Consider the following 23,509-nt stretch of genomic DNA (forward strand, 5'->3'; position numbering starts at 1 on the left):
TCACTATCATTATTAACTGGCCAAAATGCCAGGATTAAAATGTTTAACAGGAAAAAAAAGTGTTCTCAATGTTATTTATATCACTCCCAGCAAAAGAAATTTCACATTTTAGTGTTTTGCTGGCTTGAAGGTTGAACATTTTTAAGAACTGTTTGTCAGCATCACATTCCCTTCGAACCTGCTTTGCTGCTACTGCCCAAGTCCCACACCATGGACCCAGTTTCAGGCTGCCTATCAGATGTTGCTGAAAAGAACTGTTTGGAGGTGTTAGCCAGGTGAAATCCTGTGTGATCCCTCTGTTTTGCAGGCCAAACACAGAAAAACACACCATCTATAAGCCATACTTATGCCCCTTTTTTCATGAGCCCAAAATGAGGTCTGGTCAAATCACCACAAATATTCTCACGAAGCATTAGCTCCTTCTTAAGGAAATAGTTGTCAGTATCACCTGCAAGAAGCCCCTTTTGGTTTTGTAAAAGATGTGTAGCAGCAGGCTGGAGATGGGAAGGTAAAGGTAAGTGCTCATGCAGTGTTGTGCCAGTTTAAGATGCCCACAACTACAAACTCCACCCTCATTTGTAGCAGCACCAGTCACTTCTCTCCCATTTTTGATGTGTTCAGGCACCTGAGAAATTCTCCTTATTTCTAGGCATGGTTTGAGCCAGCCCCAGGACTGAGTGAGCTGCAGCCACAGGGACTGCAGCTCCCCAGGCCAGGCTGCAGCTCCTGCTGCTCCTGCTCTCCCTGCAGCCCTGCCAGGACCTCTGACACCCAGTATCCTGCTTGAACCTGCTCAGTATCTCCCTAGGAGCAAAAACAAAGCCTCCCACCCACTCTGAAATTCCACCCCGTACCAGAAGACTAAACCAGCCACAAACGAAAGTAGAAGCCTAAATACTCTGCAGTCAATAAGGGCAAAAAGATTCACCAGAGTCCCAGTAGTGAGACCAGCACCACACAAAGGCCTGAGAGCTTTGGAGAGGGCAGCATCACCTGTGTGCCTCGTGCCTCAAGGCAGTCTCTGGCTGCTGAGAAGCCTTGGGAAGAAACTTCTCAACACCCAGGAGTTTATCCCATGCCACACACAGATGCAGCACTGGCTGCTGTCAGACTTGTACTGCTGTGCTGAAACACCTGCTGTTGCCTCTTTTGGCAACATTTGGTAGCTCAGATTTGGGACCTTTATGCTGCATCATGATCTCTGAAAATTTCATAAATAAACCCTTCATTACTAGCATAATGAACTGATCTCCCAGAGCTGTAAACTCTGGAAACTGGTCCATTTCCTCCACACTGGCAGATAAGAACAATTACACAGCAGTGACCCAAACACTTCTGTGAAACCTTCCAGAAAACAAGGGCTATGGTGTATTCTTTGCTTGGCACTACAGTGTTGCCATCTTGTTGTAAAGGTTTCATACCTTCTTGGTAACATCTCCTCCTCTGCACAACCAACAAACTCCATCTTACTTATAGCACTCTTCTTGGTTACACCTGTGGCTTGTTCTCAGTTTTTGGTAGTTGGTACAGCTGCAACTCCTCAGGGGTAAGATTACCTTATATTCTATTCCCCCACACTACAGCTCTGGGACATAGTAGCACTGTAATGTCAGATTCTCATTTATCTTTCCCCAGTTGCACTACTGCAATTTTGGGAGAAAACCACTTCACCTATCTTTAAAGACCTAAGAAGTGCTACCAGACTCTGAACTATTACACACATCCATCTAAAAATATCATCTACACACTTGTCTACTTGCCAAAGAAGCTCAGAGGTAGAACTTAAGACATGTGAACTCTATCAGCAATAAACAAACAAGGAAGAGGGGGGGAAAATCAATCTATTGCAAATGGCCAATACAGCAAATAAGACCTGACACGTATTGCTAATTGAGGTACTACAATATCAAACAAAATAACTAAGGACTCAGCTGGGTCTAACAAAATACACAAGCAATTTAGGCTCTCATTGTAAAAAAATAGCAATGTTTTATTTGATTCATCCACAGCCTTAACAATGTGTTTGTGTGTTTCAGGGCCTGGCAGCTTACAGGGCATTACATCTCCTGTGCATGAAGATGCAGCTTTGTTCACCCACAGTTCCCTCAAGGAGTCAGCTACTTGTGAGTTAAGTTTAAAGAGTTTGGGTTGAGCACTTAGATCCCAAAGACTGAAAAATGAGACTGTTAGAAGATTAAATCAGGAACACCTTAGAAAAAGGGTCACAATAAAGAAAGTGTGTGTATCCTGTCATAACTGGATTGCTGGTGATCAGGCAGGAAGTAACCAGCAATGAAAAACTCAATATTTCAGCTGAGAGATCAAGACTGGAATTAAAATAGAGTTAAATTTAAATTCCAGAGTTCACTGGATGCTGTGTTGGAGTAAAAGAAAGTCTGTCCTATGCTTTGAATCGAAGCAGCTTAGCAAGGCAAACTTAAAGCTGACTATTATACTTGGAAAAAAGAGCATCTCTCCACATTGAGCATTTTCATCCTTCAGTCTCTAGCTGAGCATCGTTACAAGCAAACAATTCAAACCTGTCACAGCCCCTCAAGCTTTACAACTTACAACCTGCTGCAACACCACCCTTGAGCCAAGCCTTTCTTGGAACTTGCTGGAGCAGCTGATGGGATTACTGCCCCAAAGTGTCCCTTCTGCCTCCTGCTGGAGCACAAGAGGCTTTGAAACATCACAAATTCCTTTTCCACGTGGAAGATGATTTTCAGATTAATTTTTCTCTTCATGTTTATCCTTAAGGTAGTTTTCCAGCCAGAACTCTGAGGAAGAAAAGGGGGGCAGGAGGGTGTGGGGGGTGTGGTGAATTCTGGCTCATATGCAGTCTACATCAAAAGTTACCAGGGCAACAAACCAGTTAGGAAGCCAAGCTGACAGACCTAACCAAGAGTCTGCTGGGCCCCCTGAAGGAAAAAAGAAATGACTGAAAGACATCAGAGGAGGGAAATAAAAAATTAAAGTCCATCCTGTTGTGCTAAGCTGGTCAGAGCATGCCCACTTCATCCTATTTAGGGTGAAAGTGTCTAATATTATACTTGACTGGAAAAAAAAATAAAGCAAGAAACTTAATTCAGAAGTTCTGAGCACTTTTCACGCTTTTCCCCTGACCCTGGGTGCTGCTGAGGGCCCCTGGCAGGAGGGGCAGGCAGTGCTGGGTGCAGGGATGGCAGCCCCAGCCCAGGCTGGGAGCGATCCCTCGCAGCCAGGGACAAAGCAAGCGGTGATTGTCATCAAAGTGAGAGAAACAGAGCTGATCAAAACAAGCAGAAGGCACTGTTCTGTTTGGTCTGTACACTTTGTACGCTGCCACTTGGGAACTTAATTAGTGCACATGCTTCATGTTTCTATCTTTAGTGTGATGGCATACAGCTGTTCTCCTCAGCATCGTGCCTGCTGCCCTTCCCCTGCTGTTGGGGTGCACTCCCGACAAAAGGAGGGATGGCCTCGAGTTTGACCCTCTGCCAGCCCTTGCTGATTGCCTAAACCAAAACATTTTAGCCCAGATCATGAGGTAAATAATTTCATTACCTGATGGGGTTTTTCCCACATGGCCAGGGATGGGTAGGAATCCCACAGTCTCAGGGTGCTGACCCCATCACAGGCCACCCTTCAGAGCCAAAAAAAACAAAAAACCAACCCTTTCTGGGGAAGTCTTACCTGCTGGGGTGAAGGGGAAGCATTTTCAAGTCATTGTCAGCATGAGGTGAGGGGTCTGGTAGGAGAGCCTCTTCCACTTCAGCTGAGGTGGAAGAAGCATGAGTCCTGGACATGGAGTATGAAGGGATATAGATTATTTCAGGATATCGAGACCTGGCACTTTTCCAACAGCCTGACATGGCACACAGTGATTAAGATTGTGATTAAGGATTTAGGAATTAAAAAAAATACTTCAGGACTGAGATTGTGGTGATCCATTCACACTTAAATGCAGGGAAAAAATATCTACTGAAGATGCCCAGCTGGCCAATGAAGCCAAAACTGGGAAAAGGCTCAGGAATGAGGCATGAGCTCCCACTCCTGGTTGTCTCTGTGTTCAGCATCAGGTTAAGCCTCAGCCCCCCTGTTTACAGCACAGGGAGGAGGACAAAGCTGGCTCTATTGCCCGAGTCTGCCCAGGGAGGAAGGGAATGCCCCTATGCACTACATCTAATAAATGAAGGTCTTCAAAATCCCCTGGGTGAGGTCATTTCTTGCACAGGGTGTCACAGCCTTGGCCTTTTAGCTGGGACATTCATATCTCCCAGCTGGAATGCAGCTGGCATCCCCAAGCCTGGCTGTAACCTCCCAGCTCAGAGAGCAACTAATTTTTCTGAGCAGTTAAGAAGTTACACATTCATCTGCTCCCGGGTTTAACCATAACAGTATCCTCCACCTCCTGCCTCCCCCCATTAGTTTTTGTCTCTTGTAATCTTTTTTTTTCTCATATTCTAGAAATCCCTGCTTTGCCACCGTGACAGTGATGTTAATGTCAGGTGCTGCACATCATGCCACACTCATGAGTTTTACATTCCTATGACATACCAGACTTTGATACAATTACAGCTTGGCTACATATCTTCATTTATGTTACAATATTGCTGCAGTACTATCAGAGACAAATGTTTAATTCACAGAAACTCAGTTTCAAACTACAGTCCCTGAATGCAAACAGCAGACTTCACTATTTTTCATCAATTTCTTAGTTCATAAAAATCAATTTTTGTAGAGTTTTTACACTGTACATAAAAGACTGTGGCATCAATTAGCCTTAATTCTTTTTTTTTTTTCTTTTTTGGAAACCTCTTTGTAGGAAAATCTCATATTTCAGCAATTTGCATTATCCACACAATCTGCTTTGAAGTTCTAAGTTATGGTAAGAAAAGGATCCACTTATCTGCACATAAAAAATGTTCAAAGCTTATAAATTCCCTGAAACAGATGTACATTATCATTGGATTTGCCTTTCTCTCTTTGCTGTTGCATGGCTAATAGAGTTTCATGTGCCCCCTCACATCCTCCCCATTTAGCATCTTTTCTCTACAGAAGCATGCACCCTACTGTGCCAATCCACACTTCAAAGATTTCTGTCTATCTATTAGAAACAAAGCACAAAGTGAGAACATATGGCCCCTTTTAAATTTCCCACATTTAAGTCAATATCGTTTCTTTTCTCCTTTGGCAAAGAAACATAATAAGGTTTATCTTCTCCCTTCCTAAATCTGCTGGCTCTCTCAAACTGCTTGTGCCAATTCAGCAGTTACTTTGCAGTATCAGACTTGGCAGCACATATGAAAACAAAATCTCTAATTTTTAAATTGCTTTTATTTCTTCAGATCAAGAAGATGCATTTAAATGATGAAAAAGGACAAAATGTAACTGCACACTTTCAGATAAGTGGATTTTAAACCCATGAAAGGGCACAACAGAAAGTCAACAGCAAAAAAATTGTCTTGTTCGAGTTCTTTTCATGGTGACATCTTTCTAAAGTGACTAAAGGGATGGATGGAAGAGTATTCTGGATTCTGAGGCCTTACTGCACCTGCAGAGCCTCCAGAGAAGCGCAGTTCAGGGGCTGAGGGGTGATCAGGCAGAGGCACTGACACCCCTCCCGAGGACAAGGAACAGGCACTGGGCTCAATGCCTTTGGCTGCTCAGTTTTCCCTGTTGGTGCCACAGACACAGTGAACATACCTCCTCTGTGCCAGGAAGAAGAAATTTTGGACCATTCCTTTGGAGTGGCTCCATCCTCACAGCCCTGGGGAGGTGAGTAAGAGGGCAGGCAGGATGCTCCTGGTGAGATTTGCGGTGCAGTGGATTTCCTTTGCAGTTGCAGGCTGCAGGAGCAATATCCGAAGGAACACAGGCTCCAAGTAAAGCAAACTTCATTAACTACTGTTAGAAAGATCAGCAGACACATAATATCCTGTGAATGCCGAATTCCTGATTCAGTTATAGCAAAAGGGGTTGCAGTGATGTTTTTAGCAGAGAAAGGAATGAAAGTCTTGCCCTGCTCCTGAAAACACAATGACTTGCTGCTTTAATTCAGTTACCAGCTCAAATGACTCCATGTTTCAAGCTCATAAGATATCAAGATTGTAATCTTTAAATTAATTTATTTTAGCATCCATTTATTAGACCAGGAAAGTTCCAATAAAAACCTGTCCCTGACCAGTGCTAGCTCTGAGTGTCCCAGGGCCCTGATTACATGAGAGTATAAATTGCAGGATTTCTGTTGACCCAGTAAAGCTGCACAAAATTTCCAGTGAAACCTAAGGAAGATCATGCTCAGAGCCATTGAGGGTTGTGGCCCTAGCAGATGGCACAGTCAAACAGCAAGTTATGATTACAGACATCAAAAGTAAAAAATATTCCCTGAAAAGGCTGTAAAGAGACCAGAGGAATGTGAGGCCCACAGTGCTGCCTTATTGCTTCCCTTCATACTTTTGCACTTACTGGAAACTCCGAGTCTCTATAATTGGGCTTTTCCTCCCTTCCACTCCTCGCAGGGTGAGAGGGTTAATTGCTTTGGACTGAAACATTACAGCTTTTGTACTCCTGCTTCCTACTGGCACATTGAGTATGCAGAGATGCTGCGTGCACATACCACACAGGAGCCCCAGCACTGGAGCAGGGATGAGAATAGCTCCAGACTCCCAGCCATGGGATGAGAGCAGCTCCAGACTCCCAGCCATGGGATGAGAGCAGCTCCAGACCTCTCAGCCATGGGATGAGAGCAGCTCCAGACTCCCAGCCATGGGATGAGAGCAGCTCCAGACTCCCAGCCATGGGATGAGAGCAGCTCCAGACCTCCCAGCCGTGGGTATCTATAGAGCTCCTATCTATGGCTTTGAAAATCAGCACTGGCCAAGTGAGACCTTAATGCTAATTGCTGTAGCATTTCACTGTTTATCTTAGTCGAACTAGCATTACCAGTCATGGTTGTTAACAACCTCAAGTGGCACTTTATTCATCTATCAACAGCCTTACCCTGTGAACAAGCAAGCAAAGAACTATAAACACCCACTCCAAAGTCACTCTGTAGGTTTAAGCTGAAGCCCACAGAAAAAAGGCTATTCACAGATCATCAGAGAGCAGACAAAATACAACCTCCAAACGAATGTTTTAATCTACAAAGTTTTATTTGTCTTTTTAAACTTGTAAACCATAAAAAGAGCTTATCAAATATCTGAAATTAGTACAAGAAAAAATGATGAATCATAGCAAACTGCATTTGTAAGGTCCAAATTCCAAGACATGCATGGGGCTCTTCTGCTTCCATTTATGAAGCTGAAAACAAATTTGGCCCAGTTTGTTAGGTGTTTTATCAGAAAATTCACAAAGCCTCAGCATGCTATACTTCGTGAATAGAACAGAATGGGAAGGATTAAATGCAAGAATAAGCACTCAGCACCAGAAGGATCTGAACCCCGTATCTTCATCCACAAAATACAACACCAAAGGAGTGCACACATCCCTTAGCTGGTAGTAATTAGAGGCAGCTCTGTCTCTATGGACTAGGCACTCAAAGAAAGACACACACCCCACCTCACAGACATCCTAAAAACCTAAAGCATCCTAAAAAGAAAGCACAATGCTCATCATTACCAGTATGCCTGCTATTGTTAATGCTTGCCCATTGACAAATTTATGAAGGCCCTTAACATTACGTCTTCAACATCCTTAATTTTCTGGAACTTTCGACTCTCAGAGCCCAGAACACCAGCCTGATGAGACAAGCAACAGGGCCTGTCTGTCATTCCTTGTGGTATATCCTGTGTCAGTAGATTTCACAGGCATAGTTAGTGCTTAGTGTTTAGAAAAATCAGGACGGATACTGAAACTTTGGGTAACATTTGACCAATTTTTGTGTGTTTGTAATCAAAGAGAAAAAGAACTGATGTCACTATTCAAGATGTGTTCTAAGGAATATTCAAAACATCTGTAGAAACACCTCTGCTTCCAACAACATTTCCCTCAGCTTGGACAGGGACTCAGGAAAACAGGGATCCTTCCTTATTCTGCCACAGCCCCAGTGATTATCTCAACTTTCCTGCCTTGTGCCTCCCCTGCACGCTGGAGATTCACTCTTAAAGAAAGTCTTTCAAGTTTTCCCAGTGAAAAGCATTCTACAAACTACTGTTGCTGTTTTATGAGCAAAAACTGTACCAGAAGAGATTCATAAAAGTAATATGAATTGAAATTTCTCCATACAGCATTTTCCTGCCTCTGGTGCGTCTCCCCTGCCCCTCTCTTGGACAGTTCTGTGCTATCCCTACACTTCTCAAATCTTTCCATCCTTCCCTTGCCAGTCTTCCTTCACAGCTCTAACCCTCACAGTAATCTGCCTGAATAGTCCTTAAATCCTGCTAGTTTAAACCAAAGAAATTAGAAGACTTCATCCATGTGATTCCTATCATTTCAGCTCATTTAGGATCGAATTATCTAGAAATATATAGAAATATAAAAGTAAATTAAAGCATCATTGAAAACCTCATTATTTAATAACTACAATCCAAGCTTCAAATAAGATTCATTTCAATGTATATTGAGTAATTTCAATATAATTTTTTCTTAATCTGTTCCTTTTAGACCAGATTTTAAGCACATTTTAAATGTGCACAGAGCAACAAAAAAAAAAAAAATCCCAAAACAGACCCTTCCAAATCAAATCAACTCAATATCTGTTCAAATATGCAAACAAAATACATTATTATGTCATAAATAGAGGCTGGTTTTGCTGTTAAGTGCATTAGGAAAGATATTTTCTTCCAGAACCTATTTAGAAAACACATTAAGTTCAATTTTTAGTTTATGGATTTTCAAACATGTTTCTGCTGGTATATTAAAAAAAAAAACAAAAAAAAAAACCAAACCAAAAACTAAAACCAAAGAAGTCTGACAATTAATAGGATGCTGAATAAGACTTGGTTCCCAGCAAAGCCATGAATAAGTCATGTTTGAAAATGTATTTTCAGATCTTGATGAATTGCATCAAGGTAATTAAAGGTGAGACTTGATTAGCTGACATGTTTCCAAACATGAACATTCTTGCCTGTACTCCAGGCAAAAATTATGGTGAATGTTTTTGTAAATTTTCTAGCATGATGAATTTTTCTCAAGTATAATCTAGGCCCAAAGGGCCCCAACTTTCCTGTTAATTGGAATACAAATGAAATCTGTCATTCAGTAATTGAGGTACATGATGACATATGGAGAACAGTATGCATTCATCAGAGCTCTGTGTTTATGTGGCAACTTGTGGACTGCTGAGCACACACAGTGCTCATCCCTTTAGAAAAAATCACCTCTGTCAGAATCCATCTTGTTCCACTCACTAACTTCTGCCAGAGGACACACTCACACACACACGCACACACACATATATATACACACACATATAATATATAAACACACAACACTCACACCTTTGAAGCACTTCTCCAGCTAAACATTGCTGTCCTATGCTCACAATGACTAGAGCACAAAGAGCACAACAGAGGTCATAAATGTTGTGACATATTTGGGGCAGGACTGCCCCAGGAGAATCTGTACCTCATCATCCAAGGGAGAACTGGGCCTCCATTTCTAACAATGATTAAATGATATGTGGCCGTTTCAAAGACTTTTGGAAGTGCCTTGAGGGCCTCCAATGACATCAGTGTAAAGAGTATTTGCTGCTAATCTTAATTAATTTACCAGCTTGATCTCTTAAAGCAAACTTCCATTTACTATTAGCAAACCCATCAGCAGTATGATGCAGAAAAAAATTAATACTGGAGTTCCTGGCTGCACATTATGTAGATTTCACACCCACCTTCCTGGAGTGAAATTGTTGGGAATTTCACTGCAGCCAGTGGGAACCTGGCAGCCTTGTCAGAAATTTCACTGGGACAGAGATTTTACTTCACAGCCTTAGCTTAGGTTAATCTGTATTGTGGTAATGAAGTTGTGAGAAGATCTTAGCAACCCTTTTTTTTTCAAAACGCTGCCCTCCCCAGAATTGCAGCTGGTAGAGATGAGCAAAATTTTTCAACTGAGTTTTTTTCAGCAAATAGTGTAAAGTTCAGCTTCATTTTGCTGAACTGCCTTGTGTAAAAACAGAAGAAGGAAGTGAAAAGCCTGAAGTTTTCATCTGAAATTACTTAATGCTAGTCCATTTTACTTTTCAATATTAACAATATACTAAACTCTGGTATGTTTTTCTTTGGAAGTAAATGTTTTGATCAACCAGAAACTAAACTGTCTCAAATTTTGATCCAGCTATGGTTTTGAACAACCTAAACCAATATTTTTTTTTTTTTTTAAGGAAAAGTTTTCAGAATTAATAGCAAGATGAAATATCAGTTACTCAACACAGGTCCAACAGCAGGGGACAAGAAATTTAACTTTGAAACTTGATATTTTAAATATTAGACCAAAGCATACCCAGCCCATACGTAATTTCCTGATCCTGTTCCCAAAAATGTTAATGCAAGCTCTTTCATCAGTGGGATCTGCAAGCACTGACAGCAATTGCAACAGGCCCCTGAAATCCACAACAAGAAGAAAGAAATATACTTTCTGAACTAGTAAAACTTTAATTAACAGGGGGTTCTCTTGGCACAGTTTTTGCTGTTAAATAAATAAAGCATTTAGTCAAAACCATCTATATTTACTATACAAAATACTGAAAAGCAAACATATTTAAAAGATACGGAAATTTAAGGTTCTGTGAAAAGAAACTGTGCTACATGTTATTCACACTTATAATGCACATAACACAACTGCAACACAGTATTTAGATACTGTATATTCATACATGGCTGGTGTAAGGTTTTCATAAGGGGATGCCATGTTATTAAAATGCATTTGTGTTTCACAGACTCTGAGCAAGGCAGAATTTGTCTTTTGAATGTCCAAATACAATAAACCAAAACAAACCAGTGCAGGCAGTAACAAATGGTGATTTGTGTTCCACGTCAGAGTCCACCTGGCACAGCCAGCACTGCACACCTCTCAGATGGGATTTTGGTAGTGGTGCTGGTTTCTTCTCCAGCAAAATATCTTTGGGTGAGGGAGCAGTTTTACCCCTTTGCTGCCCTTTCATAGAAAACCCCACAATTCTGAAAGCACTCGAGTTTTCCAGAATGTTTTCTGGTTTGCAGTAACAATCTGCATTTAAAAAATTGACTAAGAACAATTTCCACCTCTCAGTCTTTGTGGCATATGCTCCACTGAAAAGAGAACAGCTTTAATTACTTCTTCAAAGCAAATAGCATGGCATCCCTTCTTAGATGGAATGTACACTGTGTGTTTGCATGCGGTATAATGTAAGTCACTTGAATACATCAGACTTTTTTAACACTATCATATAAATAAGCTTATTCCTTCTACTAGACATATAAATGCCTTTTTTTTTTCTTTTTGCAGTCCATAATTATATATACATTGAAAAAGAATGATACACAAGCAGCAAAAAAGGCTTAGACTAGAACAACTCAGTGGTAACTAACCAAATTTGTGGCCTTTTCATATTCTTAACACAGAAAATTCTGCATATAAATATTTTTGGACTTCAGGAATTTTAAAATAAACAGAACAGTATAGTTGTCACACAGATCAAACACATTTTAAAAACATTTTGTTAGATTTTACAGAACACGCTGTTGACAGCTAAAAAAAGAAAAATAAAATAAACCAGATTTTTTAAAGGGGACAATAAGTCTAAACATGTGCTGATCCAGGGAGACAAGAGACGGGCCTAATTACCATGAAGCAGTGATTCTATTCCAATTCCACCAGAAGGCAAGGCTTCCCACTGTTCTTTACAAGGTGGTGTCTCTGTTCTTAGAAAGGACAACATCCCCCTAAACCTGGTCAGCAGCAAGGAAAGACCCCATTTTGGACTGGTCAAAACTCTAGTCAGAAAACAAAAAATACCCCAATCATAAAGGGCTTATAACAATGTCGGATAGTTACATTTTACAATATATACTATTGACAAAATACCACAACATTAAAAATAATTAAAACCAAAGCAAATACATTTATAGAACAATTATGTCTTTATGTAGGAGTTCTCTACTTTAATGTTCCAAAAGAAATGTAGGTGTTTTCCAGTCACTTTCTACCTGCAAAATGGTGATCTGTACAAAACCCAACTGAATCTGTTTTAAATCTGGGCTCCACAGAAAGCAAAATGTCAATGCACTGACCCTTTTTTTTTTTTTTTCAATTTTCCAATTTTCTTTTGACCTTCAAATTTCTCAGCAACCATTAAGGTCTTGTGAGTATGGTGTGATTCCCCTTCATGGAATGGAAGCCCTTTGATATGGAAAAAGTAGAAGAATCCAGAAAGATTGTGAATGATACTTTTATACACATCTCTAAAATGGGAGAAGCACAACTTGATAGGTGCTTGGGAAATTCAAACTGGAGGCACCAAGAAAATGCCATGGCATATGTTTCTAAAAAGTCACTGTTGTGGAAAAAACAAATATAATGTTAATATTCAAACCACAGATTTCTAAAACACAACAAAATGTACCTGAGAGTGTGCATATTTATATATATATATTTATATTTATATTTTATATATATTTGCCAACATTTAAAGTGAGAAAGTATATTTTCCTCAATTCTTTCTCAAAACAAAGAACTGTGGATTTAAACAAAACAAACCCCCCCAATCAACCCCTCTCCTTCTCAAAGCCCCACGAATGATACTTATGGCCCAAGCACTGAAGTCTAGTGCTGCTTTGGAAAACCCCATTTCACATCCTTCTCTTTTCAAATAGTACCCCAAACAGAGTGGAGAATAAGCAAGAGAAAAACCAAAAATAAAAGAAGTATATTTAAATATTACCCAGTATATAACAGACTGTACTTGTGTCAATGAAGAATCTCCAAGAAAATAAAGTGTTAAGTCATACAAATGTAGCCCTGTTGACAAGTTTAGCTAATATTTCCTTGTAATTAAGATGATTTGAAAGGATGTGAACACAAACAGGCTACACGAACACAGTATATTAAAATTCCCCCCTGTAGCACATTACAATCAATAAAAAGAAAATAAAATCTGAATAATACTAGAGGTAGCAGCTGTTTGTATTTTCCATTATCTGAGTATCTCTGGAGTCCAACCCTTCGAACATTGCTCCCCTGATGAAAGGCTTGTGTGCGATCAGCCGACGTACAGCAGAGTGGAAAGCTAGATGTCTGCAGGAGTGTTTGAAGTATCTTTCTGAGTACAGTGGAAGTAGTACTTGTACAGAAGTGCGTTGACGACCTGTATTAAATCACAGCTCAAAAAGCCATGGCTGTTTGCTGTCTTACAAGCCACTTAAAAAAAAAAAAAAAATCCACAAGATGTTTGAGTAAGCTATGCGGTTCCACAACATATAAATAGGGTGAGTTTCAAGAGTTCCATATAACCTCTAAAATATATGCTAGCTGAATATTAATGGAGTAATGATAATATTAATCATAGTAATGCCTTAGTTCTGGTGTCACAAGAATGTGTTTCCTTCATTTGGGATGATTCCTGGAGGATGTTGGTGGGATCTCTTCTATGTCTGGTAGAAGTGGTGGTAGTGGTGGTGGTGCTCGTGATGGTGGTGGTGCTCGTGTCTTTGTATCATCTGTCCCACTTGGCCTTCATATAAAATGACTGTGGGCAGGTCTCTCACGTGTTCCTTTTCCACAACTGTCCCTGGAGACGGGAAGGTTTTGCACATTTGGTGATTCTCCTTTGCCCTCTGCTTATGCTTCTTGTGGATCTGTTGGGATTGCAGGGGAAGGTACGGGAGGTTCTGGCCCACCCGTGCACTTGGGGAAGCCATGGGCAAGGGCACCCCTTGAAAAGGTTTATTTCTAACTGCCCTTCCAGGATGCACAGGGGCGACATTTTTGCCCTGGGCTTTGGGAGACCTCACAAAGTGCTTGCTGGAGTCCTGGTTCCGGAGCCTCTGCTGGATTTCTGCAATCTTGGCATACGAACTTTCAGCCAGATTGATGTGGTTTGGATCCACCACTTGAGATTTCCTATGGTGAGCATGGAAGGTCTCAGGCTCATGAGAACGGGATCTAGTTTGATTCACAATTCTGCCTGGTGGGTCATGTTTTTGAGCTGCTGGAGGAGATCCTAGGAAATAACAAGCTGAGTTAGTCATCTAGTATTTCAAAGTTTTAATTAGTAGCATGCAGTTGGCAGGGATAGCATTATCGGCAGAACAAATTTTTCCTAAGGAAGTGAATGCAATTATAGCTGTCTAGTTTAATTACATTTAATAATTCTGGCCAGTAAATAATACACAAATATGAATACCTATCTAGAGAAGACTGAACATATGTGTTGGTGTGTGCATGTGTATAAAAATCTTTATGTTACCAACTCTTGGTCATCAAATTAACTGTGAGGGGAATAGTAAAACCCTGGCAGAGGGCAGGGAAGTGAACAGAATCCAAATCTCTTTGATGTAGGGACTAGAGCCAAAATTCCAGGTACAAACACACATTCTCCTATTTTTGGGTCAGTAGTGAGTATAAAATATGTGCTGGTCTCATCTTGGGAACAAGCTCCAACATTCAAAAGTCAATCCTTACCTCACCTGTAGACTAAACTTAATAATTTAGATGTAAAGATTGTTCTCCTAGGCTCAGTTCCAAGTTCAGCTACACAAATAAGTACATCAAAGCAGCCTTGCAGCACATTAGCCACTCTGTTGTGATACCACCTTCACCAGTAATTATCTTGCAGTATTCACAGTCCTATTACTGAGTCACTACACACAGATCACACAGCTTCACAATTCACTGTCCCTGACATGGAACATGCAACTGAAGAAATAAAAGATTACGAGGTTACAACTTAAATTACCTGGCCCAAACTTTGATGTGTAGTTTTCTATTCCTGCAAGATCCAAATAGTGGTTTCTCCTTTCAATGTTCTCATCAACACAATGACGGTAGCACCCACTTTGCTCTGGATTGTTCTCACTCTGGTGGTATCTGTCAGCAGGAAGCAAAATTACAATTCAGCAGAACTTCTTTAAAGTCCTTATCACCATCTGCAAACCAACAACTAATGGACCCTTTGAAGTGACAGCAGCTGCTCACAAAGAAACAACAAACACTTGAAATTGTGGATGACCAGCCTTCCTATGACGATAGGCCTAAACTGACTGCTCCTTCCCCTCACATAAATCAGCTCTGATGTTGCAAAGCAAAGGAGGCTTTCCAATTGCATCACATGTGCAAAAGCAAAACCACTCCTAGCATTTATTACTTTCTGTCTTGGGGCCAAATCATTCAACTGATTCTCCAATTAGGACACGCCAAAGAAAATCTGCTGTTTGATTCATGACCATTCCCACCACTGTGAGGAAGTGCTGGGGTAATCCAGATCAAGGTCCATGTGCTCCTGCTTCAGAAAGGCAGGCAGCAGCACAGGTGTAGTAACTAGACAGAGCCTGGGAAGAGAAGGTGCTGGTAGGACACTCAGAGAAAACTGCTGCTTTCCAAAATATAATTAATAAGGTCAGATCAGACACTAGCTTTAGAATCTCAACTCCTTTTCCTGCTCAGCTTTGCAATTTTATTTATAGCAGTACTATTTCCTGAGAATGAATATCTGAAATACCATTCATTTATGAGGCAGAAAAAAATCAGGTAGAAGTTTACAGTATTGTAACCCATAATGCCAAACAATTTTATTCAGTAATTTAAATGGCAAGTCTGCAAATATGAACAATATTTTCAATATAACAAACAGTATAAGCAGAAAACCCCTGATTAAGTTGCTGCTTGTCATTCAGACAATTCAGTCTCCAAGGCCACAAGATTGGCTTTGCTATTTCTCTGATGTCAGCCTAACACCAGAATTTGGCCTTGTATCCTACACCAGTTGTTAAATATGGGCTCTGTACTGTGTGGTGCCCAGTACTCTGCTTTTAGTCTCTTAACACATTTCCAAGTTTCCAGAGGCTGCTGATCCCCTTGAGCTTTGGCACAAATGGCTTTCCTGGTTTAGTTTGTACTGTTCAGGGGTATCACAGAACTGAGGCCCCTCGTGTCTCTGTCAGACACAGGTCTGCCGTGTTTTTTATCGAAGTCACAAGACTTGACCTAACTGGAAGATCATTTTTGCTCTACTTTGATAGAGGTAGAGTCTCCTGAATGGAGGAGAGTCTGCCTGGAAAGCAGGTAAGGTTTAAAGATTCTAGTCAGCTTTGAAAAGTGACATGGGCTACTCTCAAAAAATAAAAAAAAACCTGGAATGTCCAGATATTCTCTACATTTTGGATACCTAACCAACTCAGTACCTTTCCTGTATCAGACACAACTTTACAGATTGTTACACTTTAGCATGTCAACATAAAAGATCTCTGGGCTAGAACTTGCCTAACTGCAGTTGCCAGGCATGAATCACCTACACAAACCACTGGGACTTGAACACATGTGCTGAAGACAATTCACAGTTAACCCAGAAAAAACATCATTGAGCTTGATCCAACATAATTAAGCAACACTGCATATAGCGCTGCTCTTGGAAATGAAGCTAACAGGGAACCTGTTATTTTGTTACTGTAATAAATTAAATCTCTCATCAAGACAGAGAAAAAAAATTATGCCAGTACTGCCACAGCACTCCATTCTAATAACCTTCTTGCATGCAAGATGACGTTCAACAATATTCATGCAAATATACACAGTGAAGCAATTACACACTGGTGAGAGATGTGCTCCACTGTCAAAGGGAACTTCAGGGGCTTCTGAGAACTGAAGTGTCTGGCATCCAGGCCCTCAGTGCTGTCCTGCAAACACATGGGAGGACTTGGGCAGGCACCAAGCATGCATGGAGGACTGTGTAAAAATAGTGTTGTTAGCGGGCTTGGGCTTGGTATGGTTCTGGTTTTAATAAAAAATGGCATCTGCTGGGGTGTTTGTGGAGTGTATGGAAGTCCTTTCTGAAATTCCCACGCTGATGTGTCATCCTGATGGCACGAAGCACACAACAACATAGCAGGAAAGGGGAATGGAGCACAGGGCAGAAAATGCAGGGACATCCCCTGAGAGCCTCATTCACTGAGAACACAGAGTTTAAGTCAGCCAGGGAGAACCAGGCTATCTAGCCATGAACCCAGCTACTTATCTTGGTACTCATATTAGCCCTACAGGTGAAAACTCCTGCCTGTAGCTTCCAGCTAATGAAAAATCCAACCCATCTATACCCCAACCTTCAGGATAAAAACATTTCTATCCATTTTATCCTGAATATTAATCACATCTTGCCTAGAATTCCTAAGTGACTGAACATGTGAAATGTGTTCACTTCTCACAAGTTCTCATTGCTGCTCTCAAGGGGGAAATAACTGCATTAAAATTGTGAGATTCTGACCTGAGCCTCAGCAGCTTTCCTGAGGGTTGTCAGCTTGGCCAGAGTGCACAAACATCCCTGAAACACACACAGTGTGAACAGCATACTCTTCATCCTGTCCACATCTAGGGGGATGCAACAAGAACTGGCAGCTGCTGACCACTGATGCTGATCTACTCAGCTCAAGACACAGATTTGTTCTGTGATGAAGCCTCTCACCAAAGAAATGAAAAGGACAAACATTTTGTCCCAACATTTGATTCTTCCATGACTGTGGATTTAAGTGGAAATGCCTGCTGTTCATAAAAACCCTACATTTGCAGAGCCAGGACTTTAAGGTGGTTAAGAAGGGGACTTCAAACTGAAAGGGGATTTTTGCACTAGATTATCAAACAAAACAAATCTACTCATTCACACAGGGCAAAACTTTGCTAATGGGCAGAGGGAATCTGCACACCACATCTAGGCCAGCAAGTAAAACCACAGAGTATTCTTCAGTTCATAGAAGATTCTGTGCAGAGTTGCTGACACAAGATTAATAGCAATTTCATTCTTCTTTTAATATGAAATTTGATTGTACTGGGATTTGCTGACTGGGATAACTCACTAGCATTTTTTCTCCATCCAAAAAAGGGAGGTACTGTTCTCTTGTCAGTTTCAATAAGACTGAATGCTCCTTCTCCTGATAAATTTGCTATGTATCCAGACAAATATCCCTAAATCTAAGGAAAGCCAAAAGGTTGTTGTTTTTTTCTTTTTTAAATTTCCAGCTGAAGAAACAAACATAACTAATGAGTCAATGTCATTACTGTAACATTTCAGCACACACTTCCCTCTGCCTTATGAGCAGTTTCTGTTATGAAACATAAAATCCTAAAATATGTCAAATATACCCCAAGATGACCTGTTAGCATTCTGCTTGGGTTATGAGCTGGTAACCAAGTTAGCCCATGCAAAGCTTGGCACTATTTGAGTTGATGAGTGAAAAAGATGGGCTGGAAGGAGGACAGAGAAAGGCAGGAGATGGCTCCTAAGGAGTGGAAAAAGTTTTAGGACACTTTTAGCCAAAAAACTTCTCTGTTAACCTCATTTATTTGCACATGGCATCGAAAAAGACAATTCAGATCCCACAAAGAGCTCATAGAAAAAGAAAATTTTGTTTTTTGGTTTTTTTTTTTTCTTTTTTGTATGTTTTAATATAAGCTATAGAATCTGCTCTTAAGTCCACAATGAAAACTCCTATAATTCTTCTATTTTAAAATAATTTTAAAAAATGAAACAAGCAAGCAAGACATCAATGGTTGAGGTTTCCTCAGAGGTATGCAGTGCCTGTCAGGAGGCAGGGTTCATTCCCCTTACCTGAGGGAAGCCCTTTGCTTCTTCTCAGAGCTTCTGGCTTCTTCATTAGCTTTGTTTTCAGCTCTGTGCCTGGCACTCTGCAAATCTGCCAGGAGAAAGAACGTTATTGTCACATTGCTGTCCTTGCTGATCAGCACAACCAACATTCTGCACTGCAAACACGTCTGCTTGTGTCAGTAAACCAGATGTGATGTATCATTTCATGTAACCTTCTCAGTCCTGCTTCACTCCAAAGGACAGATTTTATTCAGATGTAACCTGGGCTGCAGGACCTCAGCCAGGGTTGGGTTTACCTGCACTCCATGGGGCAGCCCAGCTGGAGCCACATTCACTGCCAGGCCCAGTGCTGGCAATTCAGTGCTGACCTAATGCACCACACAGCAACCCAGCAGTGGGAATTTGCTTGTGTCTGCTCTTGAGGGCGTGACTGCTTTATTAAAATTGAGGTGACCAGGATTTCCTTTTAGAGACGATGCCTACATTTTCAATTGAAGTATTATTTTAAATACTTTTAAGTATTTCAATTTAGTACTACTCTACCTACTGAAGTAATTATGCTGATACAATTATTATTACAGTGAAGATAAGTTAGATGAGCCATCATGGCACAAACATTTTTATAATGGCAGACTCTTCCAGCACAGAAAATGTACAATTTTTATGCTCAGATTATTTGAGTTTACTTATGATTAATTGTTTATTTCTACCCAGCAGCACTGGTAGCTATGTACTGGCAAGAAACATTTTATGACCCCACACCTCCTTTCACACAAACCAAGTGCTGCAACATCAGCAGAGATAAAGTGGTGCAAGTCAAGAAGGCCTTACATCTGCCTTGCAGTGCACAAAGACAATTACACTATACATGGTTACTGCTGCTTCCAAAAGAAGCCATCCATCAGAAGGGGGAACCCTCATTTGCTAACGAGACTCTGAAAGGAGGGCAGGTAATTTACAGTCAAGATCATAAAGCAGGCTCATGGGGTTTAAAAGACCCACATAATTATTTGCCTTTAAGTATACACGTACTCGTAGTAACAAAATCTAGAGATGGATTTTCAAGGGACTCTGGAAGTTTTTGCATTTTTCCAATGGCTGATTGCACATCCTTACCAGTATGGTTTAACAAGATACTCTTTTTCTTCTGGCTGCTGTCTGGTGCCACAGTAAGTTTCACTCTCAGAGTTTTGCTGGAACTAGGAGAATGGTTTACTGATGCATCAACTACCTCATAGATGGTGTGAAGCAAGCTGGTAATGTCCTGGAGTAGGATTGAAACACAGAAGAACACAGCACTGTGAAAATAGCATGAAACCCACAGCTCTGATGCTTACAAATGTTTTGGATTTGACACTATTAAATGCTGAGGTATCCTCAGAAGTCACTGAATTTAAAAGACTTGAACTTGCATGGAGTGTTATAATCTTCATCAAATGGGTTTATGATCTGGGGCAAAGCAGATCAAAACAATAATAACATCACAAGATCTGCAGGTTTCCCAAGCTCTGAATCAGCAAAATGGTGTTCTGCCTTCTCTTTTCTTTGATTTACACAGAACCCAGGGATAATCATTCATTCTCCACTAAAAATTGAGTTCACGTGGCCAAAACAAATACATCAATTGAAGAAAATCTTGGGCATTACAGTCTTCCTATTTGTTTTGGTGGTTTTTTTTGTTTGTTTTTTTTTTTTTTTTGGGGGGGGGTGTTTTTTTTTCCTTAGCACAGTTAAATGGTTGATTATCTAGAGGAAAATCAGTAAGAAAAGCAGCAGAACTGTAAACCTCAGGTTTGGAAAGAAATTATGTCTGTCTGAATATCACCCTACCATCTGTGTTTTAGGGTTTAGCTTATTTTGCAAAATTCAACCAGTTTTAAATGCATATTTTGAACTGCAAATATTATCCAGTCAGGCCTGTTGGAGAACCTTCTTCTCAGCTCTCTTTGAAGGCAATGGGATGTGAACAGAGGCTTACACATCTGGCTATACTGGAAAGAACACCAGCCAATTTTAACAAGCCAATGGTTTCAAACAGGAGAAACACTGTTTAGTAGCTGGTGATGCTCAAAGGTCTCCCAGGTTGATTTAATCCAGCCAGGCTCAAACAGGGTACTACCTTAAACTGCCAGGATGAAAAGGGGATCTCTTGGCTCACTGCTTTTCTTCAAAGGGATTTTACCCAAACTGGTCTTGGGCACCAACCTAAGGCCAAAGCATTCTGATCATTACAGGCTATAAAGAGCCCATTGAATGCATATCTGAGAACTTCCCCATGCTGGTCTTCCTTTCCCTCAATCTATCCTACTATCTAAGCTCTTTCCAGATGCCTGCAAGCGCAAAGGAAATACCTAAATCATCTTTTGTTAAGGATAACTGGTTCTGAGGATTAAGAGTCAGGTCTATAAAAATTCAAAACCTCTACAACTTTTCCTTTGCTTGGGAGTCACACCTACAACATGGACAGCTCAAAGTTTAATATGGCCTTAATGGAGCCCCCCACCACTTTAGTAGTCAATATACCACACAGTCCTCATTATGGAACCAGCTTGAAAGATGACACAGAAATCCTAATTTCTATTCACACAGAATTTACGGAAATACTGACCTTATGGCCAGGACCAATGATATTACAGTAGATGATTTTCCAGCTCAATAGGAAGAATGAATAACTAAATCCTAGGGCGTCCAGAATTTGTCTTAACATGTAACCTCTCTAACTTTTCTGCACTCAGGAGAATTTCTCCAGATCCGTAAGTTCAAGACAATACATTCATAAAAAGAGAGCAGAATATGTATTTTTTTTCTCTCATTGCTGCAGGAGTCAATATGGGCTGTTATCAGTAGCTGCTTTCCATGCTCTTGACAATCACTGTCTAAAGCCTGAGAGTGGGACAGAATGCTCTGTGTCAATCTGGTGGACACCTCACAGTGCTTTAACACTTCTCCCTCCTCACACTTCCACCCTAATTTGAAACCTATCCAGATCTCTAAATGTGGCCAGGCAGAGCCACATCTGAGAGACAGCCTGAAGGGCTGAATTTTTATTTCATCTAAGAGGAAAAACCCAGGCAAGCACATAAACAGATGAAGAAGCCATATCTGTGATTTCATACACCCTCCATAAGTCACGCTCCATGAGCACTGTGTTACAATCTCACACTTTGATAAACCTTCTCCTTCAGCAAAACACTTAAGCACATTATTTACCCTTAACTGGGCTCCTTACACTCAGCATGTGGGTGAATGGGGCTTTTCCCATGCATTCCTGGACAAGTGTTGGTTAGCCAACATGTCATCTTTCCACCCAAGGCTGCTATCAAGAGGTTATTATCAACTCTTCCACTCACAATAATCTGCCTTTCTTCCTTTTTTCAGCTATGCCAGATATTTGTAAAGCCAGATGTTTGTACATCTAGTATATTTTAGCTTCAATAACCAAAGACAAAAAATCCCCCACTGTCCTTTGACATGATTTTTTTTCAGGGCTGAGGTCTAACTTGCTAACTGGCTGACAATCTGCCCCTTGTGTCCTGTGAGGGTCTTTCTCAACAAGCTGCTTGACTCAGCAGTTTAAAAAGTACTCCCAAAGGCTTCCCAAAGGGAAGGAAAAATGTGGCATTTGTGTGACACATACTTGGCAAATCACAAATATGTGCACATGCATCTCACATCAGGACAAGCTGCATGCCTCAGCCAAACAGGCCCAAATTAACCCAAATTAGTGTCCAGGCTGTGAAATGACACTCGGCACCCTTGTGGACTTCCACACTGCTGCCTCTGCATTTTGCTATGTGTTTAACATGCAGCCTGAAGTGCTCTGCATTCTGGCACTGCAGGAACGTGGTGGCCACACTGGATGTGTCCCAAGACCGAGGTTAGGGACAGCCATGAGCAACCACTCAGTGCTCATGCTGATCTTCTAAATACTGACAACAACGTTTTGATTACAGGATTCATTTACTTGTGGTCCTGATTTGGGGTTGGGAATTTCAGCAAATTGACAGTTCTGATTTGGTCAAACAAGGCTGCTTGGGTTATTCTGTCTCATGTACCACAGTCCTGGCTGAGCAGGTACCAGCTACAAGGAAGCTTGAGCCTCCTGTTGCTTCACAATTACTGTTTCACAATTGTAACACGTGAATTTCTGAGGCACCGATCGACTGAGAATGGTCTTTGTCAATGAAATTTGAACTGTGACTAAAATTCCTTTCTCACAGCCCTGTTTTGGCAGCTAATATGATAATGGTTTCTTGTCAAATTGGTAGCAATAGACCATTAAGATATAAGTTACACACTCTGTATTTTATAGTTACATGTATATTTACCCCAAAAGTATTTTCATCTTCCAGTAGCCTACCAGCAGACTTGTTTCCCTTGAAAGCTGTCCCACTGAACATTATCTGTATTTAAACTCATTTAAAAACTGCCTAAATCCACCGACACAGCTTTACTTTCTACACACCAGGCTGTGCATTTCACCATCCTCAAGAAATTTAGCATCAAAAATCAAGAATAAAACCTAGTTAAATGTTCCTCTTGTCTGATACATAAACCAGCATGACTCAGAGCCCACCTACCAAAGAATCAAACTTTTATGTGCAATGAATTATGAGTTGTACAAATCATGGTATTTTGCAACTGTTTTGTTTTAGACTGCTTGGTCTTTCCCCCACTAAAAGTGTATTTTTAGACTAGTATATTAAATGGGTAAAGAGAAACAAGAATGAACAAAAATATTTCTTTCCTTCACAGCAAATGGATTGTATTTAGAGGGAAATATTCTGCATGACTCTAACT

At 40.7% G+C, this 23,509-nt stretch overlaps 1 protein-coding gene across 8 annotated transcripts in view; it reads right to left on the minus strand.

Annotated features, from left to right (window-relative positions):
• Positions 1–7,117: 7,117 nt before the first annotated feature.
• The window catches only part of NKD1 (NKD inhibitor of WNT signaling pathway 1), a 271,038-nt gene continuing 254,646 nt past the window's right edge, over positions 7,118–23,509 (minus strand). For all 8 annotated transcript variants that reach the window (XM_064386408.1, XM_064386407.1, XM_064386410.1 and 5 more), the window contains 4 exons: positions 19,826–19,973; positions 18,713–18,797; positions 14,855–14,985; positions 7,118–14,119 (listed from right to left, as the gene is read on the minus strand). In XM_064386408.1, coding sequence (XP_064242478.1) covers positions 13,545–14,119; positions 14,855–14,985; positions 18,713–18,797; positions 19,826–19,973 — 939 coding nt within the window. In that variant the 3' untranslated portion in view covers positions 7,118–13,544. The remainder of the gene's footprint in view (positions 14,120–14,854; positions 14,986–18,712; positions 18,798–19,825; positions 19,974–23,509) is intronic.

The sequence above is a fragment of the Passer domesticus genome, chromosome 12 (assembly GCF_036417665.1).
Source record: "Passer domesticus isolate bPasDom1 chromosome 12, bPasDom1.hap1, whole genome shotgun sequence".
NCBI classification, from domain to species: Eukaryota; Metazoa; Chordata; class Aves; order Passeriformes; family Passeridae; genus Passer; species Passer domesticus.